General features: G+C 34.4%; 2 protein-coding genes across 2 annotated transcripts in view; one reads left to right on the top strand and one right to left on the bottom strand.

Annotated features, from left to right (window-relative positions):
• Positions 1–103: 103 nt before the first annotated feature.
• LOC18601467 (uncharacterized) lies at positions 104–2,790 on the bottom strand. Its single transcript, XM_007032411.3, has 5 exons — positions 2,460–2,790; positions 2,276–2,325; positions 1,178–1,301; positions 977–1,084; positions 104–842 (listed from the first exon to the last, which is right to left on the bottom strand). The coding sequence occupies exons 1-5, from the start codon at positions 2,650–2,652 to the stop codon at positions 223–225; spliced, it is 1,095 nt and encodes a 364-aa protein (XP_007032473.1). The 5' UTR covers positions 2,653–2,790; the 3' UTR covers positions 104–222.
• An 882-nt stretch (positions 2,791–3,672) lies between these two features.
• LOC18601466 (uncharacterized) overlaps positions 3,673–23,288 on the top strand; it is a 70,166-nt gene continuing 50,550 nt past the window's right edge. The window contains exons 1-9 of the mRNA XM_088805747.1: positions 3,673–3,693; positions 6,616–6,776; positions 7,015–7,129; positions 7,244–7,369; positions 7,772–7,882; positions 7,961–8,068; positions 8,309–8,401; positions 8,508–8,729; positions 8,829–9,100. Of these exons, the coding sequence (XP_088661873.1) occupies positions 3,673–3,693; positions 6,616–6,776; positions 7,015–7,129; positions 7,244–7,369; positions 7,772–7,882; positions 7,961–8,068; positions 8,309–8,401; positions 8,508–8,729; positions 8,829–9,100 (1,229 nt within the window). The remainder of the gene's footprint in view (positions 3,694–6,615; positions 6,777–7,014; positions 7,130–7,243; positions 7,370–7,771; positions 7,883–7,960; positions 8,069–8,308; positions 8,402–8,507; positions 8,730–8,828; positions 9,101–23,288) is intronic.

Below are 23,288 nucleotides of genomic sequence, written 5' to 3'. Positions count from 1 at the left end.
TTTTAATAGCTATGGAGGTTTTGCTATTTGTAATTTGAAGTTACATCATCATTCTTTTGATGAATATTACTATTATTTGTTTTCCCCGATCAAAGCCAGAACGTCACTGTTAATAAACAAACTCTGAATTACGCTATTGTTCAAGTTTCATTAGGCCACAACAATAACATTAGGAATGTTAGTAACAGAAAAATATCAGTTTCCTTGGGAAATAGTTTATGTCTACGATGCAATTGAAAACTTGAAAAGCATGTTATGCTCGTAAAGCTTTTTCGGAGTAACAATTTGTGAAGGGAAGTTGGGGTGATTAACAGAGTCAGGGAACCCTTGAGTCTCCAAACATAGTGCTGCATGAGCTTTATAGACGAATCCTCCTTTTCCCTTCACATTCCTTATCATGTTTCCTGTATAGAACTGCACACCAGGTTGATTAGCAAACAGCTTCATTACTCTTCCGGACTTCTTATCCTTCACCACAGCTACTTTCTTCATCTTTCCTGGAGTACCATCAAGGGCATAGTTAATGTCATAACCCTTAGGGAGTTCCTTGATTCTGCTTCCAATGGTTTGAAGTTTGAGGAAATCGTACGGAGTTCCTTTTACAGGCTCAAGTTTGCCTGTGGGAATAAGCTGGCTATCAACAGGTGTGTAGAGGGAGGCGAAAATCTGGATTTCTTCAGACAGGATATCACCACTGTCATGGTTGCCAAGGTTCCAATATGTATGCTGGGCTAGATTCACAGGAGTATACTTTTTTACAACTTTGGCTTTCATTGTCACACTCAACTTGTTCTTAGCAAGAAGGGTGTAGGCCACAGTGACTTTAAGTGCACCAGGAAATCCTGTGAAAGATGCAAGAAATCTAATATTAGGCCCATCAATCCTCTGCAAGAAAGTTATCACTTTCTTACTTTCATAAATGAATTTCAAAGTGCGAGGTTAAGGAACATATGAATTGGAAAAGTCATACACTAACCTTCTTCACCATCATAGCTGTCATAGGCAAAGAGAATGTAAGGAGCTGGACCATCTTTCTTATATTTCTTCACTTTCCAGACAACATCACCAAATCCTTTGGGGCCACCTAATTTTCATTGAATTGCAAAGCACACAACAAATAAGACCAGAAAGTAAGGAATTCAGGAACTCTTAAGGTAACAATGAAGAATTACTTTACCATGAAGCATGTTTTTTCCTTCATTAGCCACCAGTTTATATTGGGTTCCATTCAAAGAAAATTTTGCACCTCCGATACGATTAGCAACCCGTCCAACAAGGGCACCAAAGTATGTGGTATCATTCTGCAAAGGTTTTTATTAAGTTTGAGTAAATAGAGAGGAGGTAAATTAATGGAAACAATAGCTGAAACAACTCAGTATAAAACTACATAATCACGTATTGATCGAATGAAGTAGTTTTAATGAGTGTCGAATGAAAACTCAAGATAGTAAACAAAATTTGTTAACAAATCAACCACCACCAGGAAAAAGGAAAGAGTGAAAGAAAGAAATCTATTTTTTCTCATCTTCAAGACTATCATTGTGCTATAGGGTACTAAACAATTGTTTTATGATCATCCTTATCAATTGATTTTTAATGTTAGAGCAGGTGAGCCCCTTTCTTGATTTATAAAAGAAACTGTTGATAATTTTAACTTTCTGAATATGTTAGTCTTACAACAAGCTTTACGAAGACAGCAGAGAAAGGCCAGTAGGCTACAATGTAAAACATGAATAAGAAACGCTGAATAACAAGAATAACATGGGATGTAGCATTTTGCAGATTTTTCTCCCTGCAGAATTTGTATAAGATGGATGTTTGAAATGGAATCAAGTTATGCAGATAGAATGGATAGAAAAAGTGACAGAATGTTATTATCAATTGCATAATTAAGCCAATGGATTAAGAAATTGTATTAGTATGAAAGATAAAAAACTGGCCCAATGTCACTGTCATTGATATTATTTTACGAATCAAAACTGATAAATCCAATACTCAGGCCTTAATTTGGTCAGATTCTTTCGAAATATATAAAGAAGTTGCATATTTTACAGCAAATCCAGCAGTAACATTTTGTCTATTATTACTGTTAGCGGTTGAAGCCAGGACCATTGGGCTCTAGTGTGTTGGAGACAGAAAGAGACAACAACATAAATCTCTTCAAGAAAGAAAAAGGAAGAGATAAAAGGGAAAACACTGCTGTTTTCTATTCAGCAAACAAAAAGCTAAACGAAGATGCCAAAAAAGCCTGCAAGGAAGAAATTGAAAGACTTACCATATACTCTTTGACTGATTCATATCCGAGAGCAATATCACCCAGTTTCCCTTAAAATTAGCAGGAAAAATACAAAAAAAAAATGCATAACATGAGAAGAGTATCTTCCATTGGGAAAAGTGAATAGAAGAGAAAAATCCACCCAGATAAGAAAATGGAATCCCAAAGAGACCAAGAAACTAACCATTTTTGTCAGGGAGAACAACTGAGATAATAGTAGCACCCCAGTTGGTGAATTTAACAGACATATCTCCATTCTTCAGCTCATATACTCCTACTGCCTCCTTTGGTGGAGAGCCATTGACAAAACCAAAAACAAGTAGAAGCAGCAAAGAAAACAAGAAAGAAATCTTTTCCATGTTTTGGATCAGGACCATGGAGAGGACGGTCGAGTTCCTAAGGAGTTTATAGAAATAAGAAGAGAGTAATAGATGTGAATTAACACAAAAATAGATGTCATTTACCTAAATGAAGCCAAGTCTAGTCTAGGCTGTTTTAAGTGGTGCCTTGGTCGTTTCTGGCTGAACTGCTTTGCCTTCCTTCACATGGTAATCTTTATCTCCAAATTTGGGGTCCCCACTTGGACTATATTCCACACGAAAGCTAAATTACGCTTTCTTTTTCTGATTGCGTGAGTGTGGACTTCCCCCTCTCATGTCAAAAAGTCAGTGAAGTTAGACACTAGGAGACGAAAAATGGTAATCGAAGACTAATACCCTTCACAAATCAATTAGCCAAAAGCGGTTGGCTTATTGGCTCTCCATGGTTTTAGGTTTTTTTTTTTTTTTTTTTTGAAAAATATGGTTTTAGGTTCTTAATTGTGATTTATATATGAAGTAAACATCAGATGGTGAGTTCCCTACCAACGAATGCATAGCTTTGATTTAGTTCTCAATATTTGATTAAGATGTCTTGACTACAACTCCACAAGTTCAAACCTTGATGGTTATTATGTGTCCTCTTTACGCTTAGGAATTAAATTTTAATTATTATCAAATTCCCACAAAAAAAAAAACACACAAAATACTTTAGTGTGAATGGATTAAATATTTAAAAAATAGTATCATTTTTATTCGAATTTTGACATATAAGTATGTATTATAACAAGTCAAGTAGTAGATTTTTAACATCATTGATGGCATAAATAGGTAAATAAACTTGTTTTAGATTTCTTTTCTCGGTTTCGGATAGGTTAACTAAAGTGAGTATTTACTATTATTTATCATTCCAGTTCCAATGTGTGTCCAAAATAAGCATAAATCGTTTCTCATCTTTTATTTAAAAGTATTAGTATGTCAGATTCCACTTATCTGCATTATGAAATAGTTCAATCAAAACCCAATTAATAACAAGAAAAAGAATCTGGTAAATTGAGCAAGTCATAGAATTGCGATAGGATGACTTGGACTAAGCTCAATGTAAACGATATGATATCACCCTTGGCTTCTACTAGTTCAAATTTTAACGAGATTTGAGGTTATATCATATAATGTAGGATTGGAGTCATCAATCGGTTTTTATGTTAGAATCGAGAACCAGTTAAAGAGGCTTCAGAACTACAAGTCTTGTTATTACCAAAAAAATTGATTTGGAGATTTGAGATTGGACTAAAGAAGGAATCAAAGCTTCCAATCTTGTTTGGGACATTACAAGAAAACAGTTTTTTTTCGACGAAAAAAATTTCGTTAGAAATTTCCAACGGATTTCCAACAGAATTTTAACAAAAATTCTAACTAATTTTTTTGACGGATTTTCGACAGATTTTCAATGAAAAAATTCTGTTGAAAATTCGTTGAAAAATTTTTTTGCGACCAAAAAAATTGTAGCCACCACCTTTTTCAACGAAATTTCCAACGGATTTTCGTTGGAAATCCGTTCGAAAGTTTAAAGACTGAAAAAATTTTGAAGCCCGATAAAGTTTTCAACGGAATTTTTCGTTGGTAATAGTATTATTTTAATTATTTTCTTAAAAAATTGTATACTTTTAATAATTTTATATCTTTTATAAAAATAGATATTAATAAAAGAAAAAATATACATATTGAAGTTTATAATATTTAAAAGTTTAAGTATGTTTTCCTGCGATTAATTTTTTGTATTTTTTAAAACTTTATTGAATCATACATTATAAATTAATAATTCCAAATTCATTAATTTTACAACATTAAAAAATTTATAAAAGAACAAAATAAATTTGTTAATTTTATAAAAATACATGATAAGATATAATAATCAATTAAACAAAAAATAATAATACTTTATGTACGTTTTAGTTGTAGTTAGTTAATATATATAAATTAAGAAAATAGATTTATAATAAACTTATTAATATAATATATTTAAAATATATTAATTTATTATATCTATATATACAAATTAGAATCATAACTATAGAATATATATATATATATATATATATATATATATATAAACCTGCATTATTCAAAAAATATATATAACCTATTGTATTAATATGAAACTATAAGTTATATTCTTTAATTGATGTAACTTTATAAGTTAATATATATATATGTATGTATATGAGATATTAAAATATCCTACATATATATATTAATATGTTTTATATTTAAGCTTATAGTAAATTTTATTTATATGATTATGGTTATTAATTTTATTAGTTATAATCATACTTTTTATAAAATTATATTGATAAGTAATTATACAAATTTTGTAATATATATAAAATTATAACAAATAATTTGTGTCATTAATATATACAATAAATTTAGTATATAACATTATGTTTTATATTGGGTAAAATAAAAAAAATTAATTTATTAATAAAATTTAAAATATTTAAATTTGTGTTACCACCAAGACTTGAACCTATGTCCAAATGAAGAATGAGTATTATAATATTAAAATTTTAAATATCTTTTCCTTTGCTTATTATTTTTTTAAATATTTTGAAAACTTTACTGAATCATAAATTATAAATTAATTGCTCCAAATTCATTAATGCTATAAAATTAAAATGTTTATAAAAATAACATAATAAAATTTTAATTTTATAAAAATAGATGATAAAATCCAAAAATATATTAAACAAAAACTAATAATAGTTTAGAAACATACTAATATTAGTTAATATAAATTATAAAAGACTGATATATCGGAAACTTATAATTAGTATAATATATTTAAAATATATTAGTTTATTATACGTATACAAATTATATATATATATATATATATCTAACTACATATAAACCTGTGTTAGTATGAAATTAACTGCTATTTATTTTAAATTATATAACTTTATAAGTTTATATATATATATATATATATGAGATATTAAATATCCTACACATATATTAATATGTTATAATTATTACACCTATAGTTTATATGTTAGCTTATAATAAATTTTATTTATATGATTACATTTAATAACTTTATTAGTAATTATTACTTTAATTTTTATAACATATTATTTGCAATTACTTATTAATTATACAAACTTTGTAATATATATAATATTATAACATATAATTTGTGTTATTAATATGTATACAATAAAGTAATATAACATTATGCTTTACATTGATTATATTCATGTAAAATAATTCTAAATTGAAGTAAGTGCGTCATTCTTTACGATTAGTTTCATATTATAATTTTAATAATTGAATTGATGAGTACTATATAATATATAACCATATAAGGTATACAAAAATAATAATACTTGATGTATACTAATATTAGTTAATATAAATTAAGAAGAATTGATAGTAAATTTAAATTAAATAATATGCTATGTAATGTAAATATATAACTTATATATATTGATATTGAAGTAATTTACATTTAACAAATAATATACTTATTTAATAACTAATAAACAATATATATTATATAAATAACAAAATAGTATTATATATTTGATAATATTAATTAATATATAATAAGTATATTAATACTAATAGTTCATTAAATAATATATATATATATATATCAACTGATTGTGATAAGACTCCAACTCAAACATTGAAAATGAAAATTCAAAAAATCTACCAACTTTACCAATAATTCTTATAAATAATTAACTATCTAATAAAAAATTCATGTCAAATACTATATAACTAGGCCTACATGCCCAACTTTTTTTCCAAATCTTTTCCCAAATTTTCAATCTTTCCCGCCCTAGTCTCATCCCCTGTCCCTTGCCGCCCTTTGCCCTGCCTTGCCTTTACTTCCTCCCTCTTCCTGGCCCCTCTCTGCTTATCTTTCCCTCCCTTACATCTGCTCTCAATCAAATCAAAAGAAATCTAATTTTATGGTTTAAGGAAAAAAGACTTCTATTTAGGTCGTTGTAAAAGGCAGGAGGTGAGGGAGGACACGAGGAAGAAGGGTCGGATGGCAGCACTGGAAACAGCATCAACGACAACAATAACAGCAACAATAGCGGCAGTCATAAACATGGGCATAGCCGAAGCATCAGCTATGGTGGGGACGAGAAGGGGAATTTTGAATATTTAAGGTGGGTGTATCATATAGGAGTCAACCAGCGTATTGCAGGGCAATAGTGAGGGGTGTCCTTTTGCAGGATAGTGAGGGGTGTCATTTTGCAGCAGGAGGTTGAGATGGAAGACGTGGATGAAGAGCCTTTTTTGGACATTGATATTTGTTTGATGATCTCCTCAGCGGAGGGCATTCGATTTTGTTTTATTTTCTTTGGTCTCATTTGTTTTATTTTGTTGTTGTTATTGATTTTGCAGTGACTGGAATGGAAGCAAGCGTGGGCATGTTTACAAATTCCTTAGGTCCCAGGGATTTGTATCATCTTATGATATTGCTCATGAATATACAGACAGCAATACAGATGCTCACAAGGTTAGTATGTATAATTTCATATTTTAACATTGTTGTATCATATACCACCATATTGTTGGAGTCTGCAATGCTTACTGATTAAATACGGTGACTCTACACTCTTCTATCCTACAGTGGGTTAGCCATCGAAATCATAGGGGAAACATCTGTGGTGTCGATTTCATATGGCTTCATAATCCTAATAAGTCACGAAAACCATTGAAGATAAGTTGGGCTGAAGCAGCTTTTGGCATAATAAAGGTTAGTTAAGCATTATTCATACTAAGCTGTTAATTTATTGTTCCAAATTTTCCATCATTCTAGCTCATATTGTAGCTTCTTTTGGTTTTAGAAAGTTAGTATCCAAATTTATACTTTCCCTCTCTACAGAACGTGCAATTAGACATTTACATATGCTTGTCTCAATCTGATAAACTCTTGTCAAATTTGTGATCAATGCTTCACTTGTTAATGGACTTGTCAAGTGACTGGTTCTGGAATCTCAATTCAGTACTCATCTCTCTGATTCTTATCTCACGCTTGTGTATCTTATGATTAGGTGCATGATGAGGAACATGTGGTTTACCTTTTCTTTTGCAAATGCTGATAACCACCTATCATAATTACACATCTAAAATTTACTTTCCTTTTTCTTGGTTTCAGTATCAATTTCAAAAGGCTTCATTGGCTGAAAATGATGCCTTTTCCTTTTTGAGCGCTGACAACAATGGCAACTATATAACTTATTCAGCTTTTTGTAAAGCACTTAGACAGGTACATCTCATTTGCTTCTTTGATATCGTTATATAATGAAAGTGGTTAAATTCTCACCATTATTTGAACCTTAAACAGGTAAATTTAACTGGTTTTTCTCACAGACTAAGTTTCCAGGAAACAAAAGATCTCTGGGTCCAAGCAGACATTGATGGAAATGGCGTTCTAGACTATGAAGAATTTAAGGTGTGTTACATTCCTAATTTATGCCTTTTTTTGATGATTTATACAAATTCTACAGGAAAGCAGAGGTGACTAGCTTTCTATTTTCATTGTTTTATTCGAACAAAAAGAGGGAGAGATGAAGCCTTCTTTTTGCTAGTCAATATTTTTAGTTCTAGTTAATTTGATGCTCAATTGCAAAGATTTATTCATCAATTTTTTTGGAGGGTTGATTTTCTGAACCTGCTTGTGTAATTTTTGCAGTGTACTGGTTGTGTTCCTCCAAATTATATGGCACTGCAATGGGACATTAACGAGAGGATGATGAGAGGTATCCTTATTGACTGGCTGATAGAGGTATGCAAACTGTTGCATTAATTGACTTGCATCTTGGTTAGGAAGTGAATTAGGTAGAATCTTGGGAATTGAAAATCCATCGTTAATGAGCATTATGGATTGATAGGTTCACTACAAGTTTGAACTGATGGAGGAGACCTTATATCTGACAGTAAATCTAATCGATAGATTTTTAGCAGTTCAACAAGTAGTGAGAAAGGAACTTCAGCTGGTTGGAGTAACAGCCATGCTTCTTGCTTGCAAATATGAAGAAGTTTCTGTTCCTGTTGTAGAGGATCTGATTCTGATTTCTGACAAGGCCTACAGCAGGAAAGAAGTACTTGATATGGTTTGTAATTCAACATTTAGTTTTCATGATTTCACCCCTATTTTTTTAATATTACTCAATCAGAAATAGGAATGACATGTATTGCCTTTTGATTTGCAGGAAAAATTGATGATCAATACCTTACAATTCAATCTATCTTTTCCTACACCGTATGTGTTTATGAGGAGAATTCTCAAAGCCGCTCAATCTAACAAGAAGCTTTTTGACAACAAAACATTGCCATCTTGTATTTATTATCCAGCAATATTGTTAAATGAATATGAGATGATGTTAATTGTGATCTTGAACCAGCTTGAGCTTCTGTCATTTTTCATGATCGAGCTTTGCCTAGTTGAATATGAAATTCATTTTCTACGAAATTATTTCCAATGGCAATTTCCGTTAGGAAAAAAATTCCAACGGAAAATTATTTTCAACGGAAATCTAATGACAACTTACAAAAATCAGATTTTTTCCAACGGAATTTTTCATTGGAAATTTTCAATGGATTTCCAACGAAAAGTATTACTGATAAAGTTTTTATTGATGAAATTTTCAATGGATTTTTTCATTGAAAATTTGTTGGAAAAGGCTTTTCCAATAGAATTCAAGCTTTTTCCAACGAAAATTTTTGTTGGAAAAAGGTTGTTTTTTGGTAGTGGGATAATCCAACATCTAATTCCACTATTGATCAACTCGATTAGGGTTTCAAAATCAAAGAGCACACCTCACCTTTACTTAATATCTCATGCAATTATTAATAGAATATAATATCCTATGTTGTCATGCATTTATATAAGAAGATACAAGTGGGCTAGTAACCTTGGGTTGTGTATCAATTATTAACAAGATGCTGTAAACGACACAATTTTACCCTTAACTTTTATGAGTCCAAACATCAACTAGGCTCGACATTAAGTCACTTGAGGGAAAGTTTGGAAGTCAGTACTCGATTTTTATGTTGGAACCAAGAATAGTTATAGAAGCATCAAGGCCACAAGTTTTGTTATTATCAAAGAACTTTGTTCGGAGATTTAAGTACAACATTAAGAAACAATCAAAACTTCCAACCTCATTTATGATGAACCTAGCCTTAACTATTTCACTTTGGAACAACTTAATTAGGGATCAAAATCAGAGCTCATCTTTCCTTTGCTTATTGTCTCATACAATCATGAATAGATAATGTCTCATACAACGTGGTTTTTGTAGGATTAGGCGTAACTTCTACCAAGATAGTTCCTTTTTTAGGTTAAAGCACAACTTTTACACAAGATGAAGCCTTTTAAAGGATCAGGCAAAACCCTTTTACCTTTTGCTTGGAGGTATAACTAATACAACGGTGGATTTTAGTGAATCACAAACTCAAAATCTTTTAAAAGGTTAATAAAGAACTTTAGGATAAAAACGATGAAAGCTTTCACAAGGATATGGATGATCAAAGAAGGGTTAAGCTCAAGATGGATCAACTGAAGAATAAAGATGTGATCTTTTGGCTTTTTGCTTGCTCCAAGGTGGTAACTTTTTGCTCGCTCCAAGGTGGTAACTTTTTGCTCACAGCTATTTCTCTTATTGTTCCACTTTTTTCTTCTTCAAAGATGATTCAAACTGTTTCAAATTCCTCCTCTCTTCTTGCTTTAACCTCCTCAGGATGGATATTTATAGCCTCTGTAATTTTCTACCCGTTGGAATGAAATAATAATTTCTTGTACATTCCAACTAGCTTACAGAATTCTATCACATTTGTAGAATCGATTCTTTGCTGTTGAGTTGTCAGTTCTTTGCAAAGTTTGTAGCTTTTTGTCTCTGGAGAATCCATTCTTCTATTTTGAGGTGTCAGTTCTTCTACAACTAAGTTCAAAGCTAACACTTTTGCAATATTAAAGAATCGATTTATGAGACCTTGATCTTTATAGACTCGTAGCTAGAAGTAGACGTGATATCATGGAGTAAGGGTAATTTCGTCATTTCCTTAGTGAGCCCCTAGAAGTATGCTTTCAAACAATATTAAGGCCTAAGTAGGCCTAAGGCATAAATGAATGATGAAAATAAGGATAAAATGACCAAGAAAATAGAAATAATGATGATTTCCAAGGTAAGGGCAAAATGGTCATTTTTTTCATCTCAAGTAAAAATTTTAAGTTTTCGTGAATCCGAGTATTTCTAGACTATTATGGACTTTGTTCTAGTGTCAAAAGAATAAAAATTTTGCACAAAGGATTGGAGGAGAACAAGCCAACTTGTTAAAGGCATTTTCGTAATTTAAGTAGAGTTTGGATAAGTTTTAGCTAGAAATATAATTCTTCCAGCAGTTTCTTCATTTCTCTAGCAGCTTCTTCTTCTTCTCATCCCAACTCACGTTTCTTTCATCCTCCATGAAAGCTTCTCTCAAAGCTTCCATCACCCTCTCAATTTAACCTCAAATTTCATGCTTTTACATACCTTGTTATAGGGTTTTTCATACTCTTTTACTCTTTCACAAAAAAAAAAATCCTCAAAAGTCTTACTCCTATACTTTCTCTCACTAGCTACGTGTTTAGAGAGAGAAAGAGAGAGCTTCTACAATAACTTGAAAACTCTTAGAAAGGGATTCAATTATAAAGCTACCAAGGTGAGTAGTAGAGTAGAGTTGATTCTTAAGTGTTGAGAATGGCTAGTGATTAGACTTGTGAGTGTTTTGTAGTTGAGGTTGTTTATTCATTTTAAAGTTATTTGGATAGAGAAAATAGATAGCCACTTAATGGTAATTGGAAGCTAGTTAGGAGATAGCTTTTAGAATTTATAGTTATGTGAATTGAGTTAATTGTGATGCTAATGTGATGATAGGTTCCAATGAAGCCCCACCGGCCCATTTGGACCATTAGAGGAAGTTGGAGTTGGGTAAAGCTTTAACAAATACTAGTGAGTGAACTTGCATTTCAAAATGTTTTGGGAAGTGCCTACAAGTTTAAATAAATCATTTGAAAGTTTCATTTGTTTTTGCTTTAAAAATATACTTGGGGAACAAGCCTTTGATGAAATGTTTCTATCTTGTGAAATGTGCAATATGAATAATTCATGCGTTCTCACATTATATTGATATGTATATTATGCTTTGGATGCTCCTTTTGTGTGATAATGAGGACCTAGCTATGTGCGGTGTAGTAGTGCACATGACCTGATGATGACCCAGCTATGTGAAGTGTGAGAGTGCATATGAGCCGATGATGATGATATTGCATTGTGCGTGTAGGGAGTGCACATGAGTTGAGTGTGGCGAGATGGTATGCATGATGATGTATGTATATATATATGTTATAGAAAGTTTATGAAAATAATTGTGATTGTGTTGTATGTTGGCATTGTTAATTGCTTCCAAATTGCTTTTCATTTCAGCAAGAAAATGGCTTTTTGATATAACAATACCCCTTTTAACGAAATTGCTCTATTTCTCACTGCAGCGAGAAACCCTGGGGTTGGGTAGGGGTTACACTGGCCTGGTTCTTGCTGCAGTGAGAAATTTCCTGAAGCTACTCTCTGCAGCGAGAAACTTTCGAGTGGTTCCAAAATTCTGGTGCAATACTTTTACTTTGACAAAGATTTTGACCACCTTCCGATTAGAAATGGGCAAAGTAATAAACATCAAAGTTGTAGCCCAGCCTCTCAGCTTTCTAATGACTAAAAAATAATGTCAATTGGACTTCTGTAATGAGAGATATGCTTGAAAAATCGAAGCCTATGCAAACTAAGAATGCCTTTTCGCTGCAGCGAGAAAACCTTCTGTTTGTTTGTCTTACTTGGTTATTGCTGAAATTTTCATTCTATTCAACTTTATGGTTCATCATGGGTTTTGTAACATTAAGAGATTAAACATTCAAAGTTTGAAATGAGGGGTTTTAACCAAAAATTTAGACTAAATTGCATGGTTTATCGTAAGTGCATCATGTTTTCTAAAACATTCCTTGTCATTGCTTGTGCCCTTCTTATGTTCATGCACTGAGTTTATACTCACTCTTTTAAATTGCATGTTTTCAGATTCGTAGATAGTTGGGATCGAGACTAAGGCGTCCTCTTTCATTCACTCTTGGTAGGTATCATGGCATTCGATTGCCGTACCCTCACCAAAGTCACTCCGTTGGTCGTCAGAAGTATTTTATATGAGTACATGTACATTAAATGTAAATGGTTAGGAATCAGTTTGCTAACGATGCATATATAGTTTGGAATGCTGGTGCCATTATGAGATGGCTATGAATAACCTTATTTTGAGATCATAAAAAATGTATATTTTTTGTATCTATGTTGTATTATGAAAATACGTCTAGTTACAAATTACAAATGGTGGTCTAGTAATGGTGATGAAAAATTGATGGGATAGTGACCATGATTATGTAAAGAGGCTTACTTGGGCTTAGTGGGCGACGTTGTCAAAACCTATTCTATAAAATAATTACCACGTCATTTACATGCTCAATATAATGTTTGCATATTTAGGAAGTTCGAGGAATCGTTAAAAGACGATATTGCCCATAATGGTACCATTAAGTCGATTAAGCCTCGAATTAGTTCAAATAGAAATTTTAAGGTGAAATTAAGAGTTTCACAGTCCATAAATGATTTAAAATGGTGATTTGGGGTTCGAGGATCAATTTGAAGTCAAACCGAAATTTTCACTATCTAATGGCAAAATGATCATTTGCCACTTGGGGATAAAATGAGAATTTTAAAAAAAGATTTTTTGGCCCCATTTAACTTATTGGAGTATGATTTGAGTACTGGAGTATGATTTGAGGTTTAGAAGTGAAAAATTTTAATTTCGGTATAATTTGGAGTAAAGGGGTAAAATAGTAATTTTACTATATCGGGGGCAAAATGGTAATTTTGCACCACCAACACTTGTCAAATTTGTGGAATTTAATTATGGTGGGAATGGATAAAGATGGAATAAAGGTGTAGTGGAAAATTAAAATGAAAAGTCAAAATTTTAAAAAAAAATGAGCTAATGACATGATGCCACGTGTCATGCCTTTATTAATTTATTATTTTTCCTTTTTAAAAGGCACAAAAAACCAGCCCATCTTCCACCCCATGGTCGGCCAAACCAGCAAGAAGAGAGAGAAAACAAAAACCAAACCCTAGAGAGAGAAAATCAAAGAAAAAGTGTGAATTTTCAAGGAAATTAAGTGAAAAAGGTAAGATTTTTTCTATTAAGCTTGAGTTTTCTTATTCCCAAGCATTTTTCCTTATTTTTCATGATTAAATTGCATGTTTTCATGGTGATTTCATGGCTGGTCATATGGGTCTAGAGAGAGAAAATTGTTGGATTGATTTGATTTTGATATATGTTAGTGTTTAGTGTTAGTTTAGCATGTTAGTAAACAAAATATGTAGAAAAACATTCATTTTTCCCATTACCTAGCCTTAGCCGAATTCTCTAAGTGAATAATGAGGAAGAATGGGATGTTATTCTAGGTGATTTGATTAAGAAATAATAGTTTTTGGTGTAGGAATTAATGAATTATGGAGAGAAAATTAAGTAGGAAAAATCACGATGTTAGTGCACTATAATGGCCGAATTTTTCCATGAAGAAATGGGAAGGTTTTGATGCCGAAATTGGTGTTATTTGAATAATGTTTGGTGAATTGAGGTATTAGAAAAGAAATGGAGTAATTTGGGATTAAATTAGACGTGTTAGTAATTTAATTGGGTAATAGGTTGAATTAGGTCAGCACCGCATTTAAGCGGTAGTCGGATAAGTTGCATGTCATATTATGCATATACACCGAGCCTGAATTGATTTATAATGGTCAAGCATTAATGTGGTGAATTATGTATTGTACATTGTGGATAGGTGGTGAGCAAATTACACTGGTAAAAGTACAGAGATTGTGCTTGAAGACTGGGATTAGGAGTACATCGACTCCTAGAACTATGAGTGAACTTATTATCGTCTTAATTATCTAGAGTAGTTTTATACAATTGTATGATTTTATGAAAAATGGGTTTAAATGGTAAATTGCTATGTTTTAGGAGAAATTGTGATTTTATAAAATGATTTTATAGATTTTCTGGAAAATTGAATACTAGTTTTGAAAATAGAGTGATTGGAGACTGCCTGCTTGTGTTATAAATTGTGTTTTAAATTATATGGCTTATAGCAATATGTGAGCATGAATGGCAAAGTCTGTGTTTGTATCAAAATTATATATACTATGTATTCAGCCTTGAGAGGCTAGATTGCGATAAATTACCATGTCATGCAGAAAAGGATTTTATAAATCAGGTGGTAGATAAAATAATTTTTAATCCTTGTAGTGGAGGTTCTGTGGACTAGCCTAAGAGAGGGGGCACAGAATCAGATATACCTTACCTTGATCGGAGAGCCGTGTGGAGGGTATCTTTGGAGGTAAATGTAAAACCCGACCCTATAAATACATGTCATGATATACATGCATTGAGTAGCATGTTATTACGCTAGAAAAGCACCTAAGAATAGACGAAACCTGATATTGTACCTAACGGTACACTTAAATTGATTTAACCTCGAACTAGTTCAAATAGGAATTGTAGGATGAAATTTAATATTTTATAGTCCAAGAATGACTAAAAAATGATTGTTCGGAGTTCGAGGGTTCATTTGGGGTAAAATTAGAAATTTTGATATTCAAGGGTAAAATCGTCATTTTACCACCTAAGATAATAATTTGATCATGGAGTGAAATTTTTGACCAAGATTAACTATTTGGAGTATAATTTAACGATAGGAAGTGAAAAAGTTTAATTCTGGTGATTTTTGGAGTGTAGGGGCAAAATCGTAATTTTACCACCCACGGACAAAATTTGAGATTTTGAGAGAATTTAGATCAAATTTGACAAATTGGAGAATGGTATGAGTATAAGGGATGAAAAATATGCCTATGGGCAATTTTTCAATTTTTGGGGCAAAAATGTAATTTTTGACTTTTACGGGGGCAAAAGTGTAAATTTCAAAAATTACTCCACCGAGACTTTGGATGAGTCTGAGAATTTTATCTAAGCTATGAATATATGAGACAAGTGTATGGTGAAAATTTGGAAACAAATGGATGAAATTTTAAAAATGGGCCAATGGGAAAGTGACATGTGGCATTTTTTAATGAAATAATATTATTTTAATGAAAAGTCAGCCCATTTAAACCCAAATTTTGAGTGCTGGCCGGCCATAAGGAAGAACAAGAGAGGAAATAGAGAGGAAAGGAAGAAAAAAAGAAAAACCAAAGAGAAACAAGAAAATTCAAAGGGAAATTCGCGGTTTTCGACCGTTTACGCGTCTAACGGTAAGATTTTTCGATTTTAGCTTGATTTCTACCTTTCCTATGCCTTTATTTCCATTTAGCATGCTTGAGGAGAGAGATCAAAAAGTGATATCAAGGGCTGGACGAAATTCTAGGAGAGAGAAATTGAAATTTTTAGGTTTTGATTTTTAGTTAAATTGATAGTTTTAGTTAGTTAAATGTGTTTAGAAATTAAATTGGGCAAGAAATCAGTAAATTTTCACAATACCCACTCTTGGCTGGATGCTCAATGCTGTACAATGATGATGAATTGATTTTATTCTAAGAAAAATGAAGAGAAAATGATGAAAAACGATTAAACGTGATAGAAAAACAAAGTAGAAAATTAACCGACTTAATGTCCCATTTTTGGCCGAATTTTCCAAGGAAGGGAGTGAGCTGATTTTGTTGTTTTTAGAAGGTTATTGGCTGATATTTAATGGTTAGAAATGTTGGAGAGAGAATGGGATGATTTAGAGCTAAAATGGAGCGCGTTAGCAATTTATCAGGCAAAGTGCCAAAAATAGGTTAATACCGCGTTTAAGCCGTTTTAGGCTATTGCATTTCATACCATGCATTAGTATAGGATTTAAGTTAATTATATAGTGATTTAGCATCAATGTGATGAATTGTGTAAATTTTTGTAATGTGTCTAGGAGGAGAGCCTTCCGGAAAAGGCAAAGAAGTCGTACCCGACAAGTAGTGATCGGGGCGCTTAGAAAGCTTTTAGTTTGTACAAACGGTGAGTAAACTTATTATTATTGTAAATTATCTAGAGTTTATTTTAAATGCCCTTTATGTATTTTATGAAATGAGAACGAGATTAAAACGGGATTTTTGATGTTTTAGGAATAAATGTGACAAATAAAAATATATTGTATTGATTATGAAATTGAGTAATTGGAGGCTACAAATTGACTTGAAAAATATATATTTTCCTAGGAATGGCTTATGAGAAATGAGTATATGTGGCTATATTTTGTGAATGCATTGGGAAATTTATGTAAGTTGTTTTACTATGCAGGCTGGATAAATAAATAAAAGCCACGTTATACTGTCGAAATTTTATTAAAATTGGTGGGTTAGTCACTGCAGTGACGGGTTTCCGTGGACTGCCTATTAGAGGGGCACGGTAAACCCAGTTATATAGTTACTCCGGTTGTAGAGGCGAGGAGGGTAACTCCTGGGGTAGTATTAGAGCTCACTTCACGTCGAACCCCCACGTGAATGTGTAACTCGGCCAACGCCAAGGAACGGCTGGTTTTTAAAAATAAAAATGTGTTTCACGTGTGAATATTTTAACACCCTTGACGGACTCGGTTAGATGCCTCGGCCAAGGTATCCCCGAGGATTAGTTTTGGCTTGAGCCTTATTTTAATAAAAGACATAAGCCTTAACAATTGTTTTGGTAAATTACAAATATTTTATGGTTTAAGAAATAAATTGAAAACATTATGAAATGGGTTGAAATTTATTGTTTAAACTTGCCTCCATTTTACTCGCCTTTAGATATTTATGATAATGTCTGTTTACTCATTGGGATTGCAAAATCTCACCCAACTCCTTTCCACCCATTTCAGGTTCAGTATAGACTGTAGATAGCTGATCTCATCGAGGACTACCATTGGATCTGCATTTTTCAAACCGTAGGTTCACAGTCCTCTTTACTTTTGTTTATTCGGGGGCCTTCTGGTTATTGTAAATTAAATTAAATATTTTGGCTTACTGTATTTCAATATGTATAAATTTATTTAGCTTTTACGCTATAAAAATTATTCACGTATAACTCTATAAATATTGTTTTATAAGAAAATAGAATATTTCCCTTAATATTTCTTTTATTTTCTTATTATATTCAAATAACCGTAATTTTGTTTTAAATGAAGATTTTTGACTTTTAAACTCATTTTGAATATGAATTATGTATTTTGTACTTGTATATTACGTTTTAGCCAGTTTTGAAATTTTTGAGAAAAAAATGACCAAAATACCCTTGTGTGGTAAAAATTTTATTTTGATTGTTTTTGATCTAAAATAGTAAATATTATCTAAAAACTCGATATTTAACAATGATTGCTCACAGGAAAGGAAAGAAACTGATATGTAAGCCTTGCGGGGTTCCGGTTGGCATTCCGGATAATGAGTGTCAATCGGGACGTCGCGGCGATTGTCATGGGCTTGAGGGAGGTTCCGGGTCGTGACAATTCTATTGGTATCAGAGCTTTTGGTTTTAAAGATAAGAGTTTTTTGTTTTAAAGTGGTTTTAAAAAATTACAATATCAGTGTGGCCCCGGATTAAGTTAGATTAGGTTGAATAGAATGCATGCATTTTCATATAAAGCTTAAGGTTCACTAAGCTTACTCGTTTTCTCTTATAGATTATTATGCCGCCTCGACGCGGACGCCCACCTCTCACTAGATCGGTTGGGAGGGGAAAAGGTCGTTCCCAACGTCGTCAGCTAGATGCAGTAGCGGAAGAATCGGCTGCGTCTACCATTCGGGTAGCACCTACTGTTGAGCAGGCCGATAGTCCTTCACATTCTCCACCTCCTCCGCCACCTACGGGTATTCCCACCATGCCTACTGAGGCAGCACAGGCATTGGCAGCTTTTTTTACCGCAATGGCTGGTGGAGCTCCGACTGGTCAAGTTCCACCTATAGTACCACCAGTTACTCCTTTAGTTCCACCACCGGTACAAGATGTATCCATTTCCAAGAAGCTAAAGGAGGCTAGACAGCTCGGTTGTGTGTCTTTCACGGGTGAGTTGGATGCCACTGTGGCAAAGGACAGGATTAATCAGGTTTCAGAGACTCTCTCTGATATGAGATTAGACGACGACATGAAGCTGATGGTGGCTACGAGATTATTAGAGAAGAGGGCTCGTACTTGGTGGAATTCGGTGAAGTCCCGTTCCGCTACTCCTCAGACATGGTCTGATTTTCTCAAGGAATTCGATGGTCAGTATTTCACTTATTTCCATCAGAAAGAAAAGAAGAGAGAATTTCTGAGTTTGAAACAGGAAAATCTAACTGTAGAGGAGTACGAGACTCGTTTTAACGAGTTGATGTTATATGTGCCGGATCTGGTGAAATCTGAGCAGGATCAGGCCAGCTATTTCGAGGAAGGGCTCCGTAATGAGATTAGAGAACGAATGACAGTGACTGGTAGGGAGCCACATAAGGAGGTGGTACAGATGGCTTTACGGGCTGAGAAGCTCGCGATTGAGAATAGGAGGATTCGGACTGAGTTTGCAAAAAGGAGGAATCTTGGTATGTCTTCTAGTCAGCCAGTAAAAAGAGGCAAGGACTCAGCGATTTCAGGGAGTACTACTTCTGTTTTCGTGACATTTCCTTGACCTCCATTTCCACCATCACAACAGAGACCTTCGAGGTTTAGCAGATCTGCTATGACTGGTTCTGGGAAGAGTTTCGGAGGTTCTGACAGATGCAGAAATTGTGGGAATTATCATAGTGGGCTATGTAGAGAGCCAACAAGATGTTTCCAATGTGGACAGACGGGTCATATTAGGAGTAATTGCCCACGGTTAGGACGAGCCACGGTAGTTGCATCATCTTCACCAGCTCGCACTGATATACAGAGGATAGATTCTTCTGGGTTGCCACCGAGACAAGGAGTGGCCATACGGTCCGGTGTGGAGAGTAATACCCCAGCACATCCACCTTCGAGACCACAGACTCGTACCTCGACAAGAGTTTTCGCTGTGACGGAAGATGAGGCACAGGTCCGACCTGAAGCAGTGACAGGTACTATGTCTTTATTTGATAAATATGCTTATGTTTTGATAGATTCTGGCTCAGATAGGTCTTATGTGAGCACCACATTTGCATCAATTATTGATAGAAACTTGTCACCATTAGAGGAAGAAATTGTAATTCACACCCCTTTAGGAGAAAAGCTAGTTAGAAACAGTTGTTATAGAGACTGTGGGGTAAGGGTAGGCGAGGAAGAATTTCGGGGTGACTTAATTCCTCTAGAGATCCTAGATTTTGATCTAATATTGGGTATGGACTGGTTAACTGCACATCGAGCGAACGTGGATTGTTTCCGAAAGGAAGTTGTTCTTCGAAATTCGGAAGGAGCAGAGATTGTGTTTGTAGGGAAACGCTGAGTATTACCGTCCTGTGTAATCTCGACCATCAAAGCTTCGAAATTAGTGCAGAAAGGGTATTCGACTTATTTGGCATACGTGATTGATACTTCAAAGGGGGAACCTAAGTTAGAGGATGTCCCGATAGTAAGTGAGTTTCCTGATGTATTTCCTGATGATTTACCGGGACTGCCTCCTGATCGAGAGCTTGAGTTCCCTATTGATTTACTTCCGGGTACCGCACCTCTTTCTATCCCTCCATATAGAATGGCTCCGGCAGAGTTGAAGGAACTGAAAGTCCAGTTGCAAGATTTAGTGGATAAAGGTTTCATTCGCCCTAGCATTTCTCCTTGGAGAGCACCAGTTCTATTTGTCAAGAAGAATGATGGCACTCTTCGATTGTGTATTGATTACCGTCAGCTGAACCGAGTGACCATCAAGAATAAATATCCTTTACCCCAGATAGATGATCTGTTTGATCAATTACGAGGTGCTATGGTATTCTCTAAGATTGATTTGAGATCTGGGTACTATCAGTTGAGGATTAAGGAGCAGGATGTACCCAAGACTGCTTTCAGGACGCGTTATGGGCATTATGAGTTTCTGGTGATGCCGTTTGGTTTGACTAATGCCCCGGCAGTTTTTATGGATCTTATGAACAGGGTGTTCCATCCACACTTGGATAAGTTTGTGATAGTATTCATAGATGACATCCTGGTTTATTCGAAGAATGATGATGAACATGCGGTCCATTTGCGCATTGTGTTGCAAACTTTACGCGAGAGACAACTCTATGCCAAGTTCTCTAAATGTGAATTCTGGTTGAAGGAAGTGGTTTTCTTGGGACATGTGGTGTCTGGAGCTGGAATTTATGTCGATCCCAAGAAGATTGAGGCAATCTTACAATGGGAGCAACCTAAGACAGTGACGGAGATTCGTAGTTTCCTTGGCTTAGCTGGTTATTACCGGAGATTTGTTCAGGGATTTTCTTTGATAGCCGCTCTTCTGACTCGTCTAACTCGTAAGGGAGTTAAGTTTGTGTGGGATGATGTTTGTGAGAATCGATTTCAGGAGCTAAAAAAACCGGTTAACCTCCGCTCCCGTTTTAACACTTCCTGTTAATGGTAAGGGATTTGTAGTATATAGTGATGCCTCAAAGTTGGGGTTAGGGTGCGTATTGATGCAGGATGAAAAAGTTGTGGCTTATGCTTCTAGACAGCTAAAGAGGCATGAAGCAAATTACCCTACCCATGATTTAGAGTTAGCAGCAGTGGTGTTTGCTTTAAAAATCTGGAGGCATTACTTGTATGGTGAGCATTGTCGGATATTTACGGATCATAAAAGTTTAAAATATTTGCTCACCCAAAAGGAGCTTAATTTGAGGCAAAGGCGATGGTTGGAGTTGATAAAAGATTATGACTTGGTGATAGACTATCATCCGGGAAAGGCGAACGTTGTAGCTGATGCCTTAAGTCGTAAGTCTTCATCGTCTTTAGCAGCACTTCAGAGTTGTTATTTTCCAGCATTAATAGAGATGAAATCTCTTGGGGTCCAGTTGAGAAATGGTGAGGATGGATCCTTATTGGCAAACTTCATTGTGCGACCTTCGTTACTTAATCAGATCAAGGACATTCAGAGGTCTGATGATGAGTTAAGAAAAGAAATTCAAAAACTGACCGATGGGGGAGTCAATGAGTTCAGATTTGGAGAGGATAACGTCTTCATGTTTAGAGATCGAGTTTGTGTTCCTGAGGGAAACCAGTTGAGACAAGCGATCATGGAAGAAGCCCATTCATCTGCCTATGCATTACATCCCGGAAGCACCAAGATGTATAGAACTATCAGCGAGAATTATTGGTGGCCGGGTATGAAGCGAGACGTAGCAGAATTCGTAGCAAAGTGTCTCGTATGTCAGCAAGTTAAGGCGGAGCATCAAAGGCCAGCAGGTACACTTCAGTCTTTACTTGTTCCCGAGTGGAAATGGGAGCATGTAACTATGGATTTTGTTTTGGGATTGCCGCGGACACAGAGGGGAAAGGATGCGATCTGGGTGATTATAGATCGGTTGACTAAGTCCGCTCACTTTTTAGCTGTCCATAGTACATACTCTATTGAGAAGCTGGCTCAGCTCTATATAAATGAGATTGTGAGGCTACATGGAGTTCCCGTTTCTATAGTGTCAGACCGAGATCCTCGATTCACTTCTCGATTCTGGCCAAAATTTCAAGAAGCTCTCGGAACCAAATTGAAATTTAGCACTGCTTTTCACCCACAGACGGATGGTCAGTCAGAGAGGACTATCCAGACCTTAGAGGATATGTTACGGGCTTGTGTCATTGACTTTATTGGGAGTTGGGACAAACATTTGCCATTGGTGGAATTTGCTTACAACAATAGCTTTCAGTCTAGCATTGGTATGGCACCATACGAAGCTTTATATGGAAGGAAATGTCGTACTCCACTTTGTTGGGATGAAGTAGGTGAAAGGAAGTTAGTGAGTGTGGAATTGATCGAGCTAACTAATGACAAGATCAAGGTTATACGAGAGAGGCTAAAGGTAGCCCAGGATAGGCAGAAGAGCTATGCAGATAAACGGAGAAAAGACTTGGAGTTTGAGATCGATGATAAAGTTTTTCTTAAGGTTTCTCCTTGGAAAGGTAATAATTTGAATACTTTGAAGTATTAAATCTTATTGATTATACTATCATGATAAATTATGGTGTTTTATTGGATAATGAAAGGTGTGATTCGATTTGCGAAGAGGGGAAAGCTCAACCCGAGATATATTGGACCATTCCGAATCATTAAAAGGATTGGACCAGTGGTTTATCGGTTAGAATTACCTCCGGAGTTAGATCGGATCCACAACGTTTTTCATGTCTCCATGCTTAAGAAATATGTACCAGATCCCTCTCACGTCCTCGAAGCACCTCCGATCGAGTTGCATGACGATTTGAAGTTCGAGGTACAACCTGTGAGTATCTTGGATCGAAAGGATCGAGTACTGAGAAACAAGAGTATTTCAATGGTCAAAGTGTTGTGGAAAAGTGCTCGAATGGAGGAAATGACATGGGAAGTAGAGCATCAGATGAGGAACCAATACCCGCATCTATTTGTAGAATCTGGTAAGTGAAATTTTGAGGTCAAAATTTTATTTTAAGGGGGGTAGAATTGTAAA

This window comes from Theobroma cacao, chromosome 4 (assembly GCF_053813885.1).
Source record: "Theobroma cacao isolate CCN51 chromosome 4, ASM5381388v1, whole genome shotgun sequence".
In the NCBI taxonomy this organism is placed as follows: Eukaryota; Viridiplantae; Streptophyta; class Magnoliopsida; order Malvales; family Malvaceae; genus Theobroma; species Theobroma cacao.
This window is presented reverse-complemented; position numbering and strand designations above follow the sequence as displayed.

Bases quoted from the DNA above. Each gene is read 5' to 3' on its own strand.
- LOC18601467 (XM_007032411.3), bottom strand. From the start codon at position 2,652: ATGGTCCTGATCCAAAACATGGAAAAGATTTCTTTCTTGTTTTCTTTG. The intron at 1,302-2,275 runs GTAAGTCTTTCA...AAACCTTTGCAG, and splicing joins AATCAGTCAAAGAGTATATG to AATGATACCACATACTTTGG. The intron at 1,085-1,177 runs GTAAAGTAATTC...AATGAAAATTAG, and splicing joins AGGAAAAAACATGCTTCATG to GTGGCCCCAAAGGATTTGGT.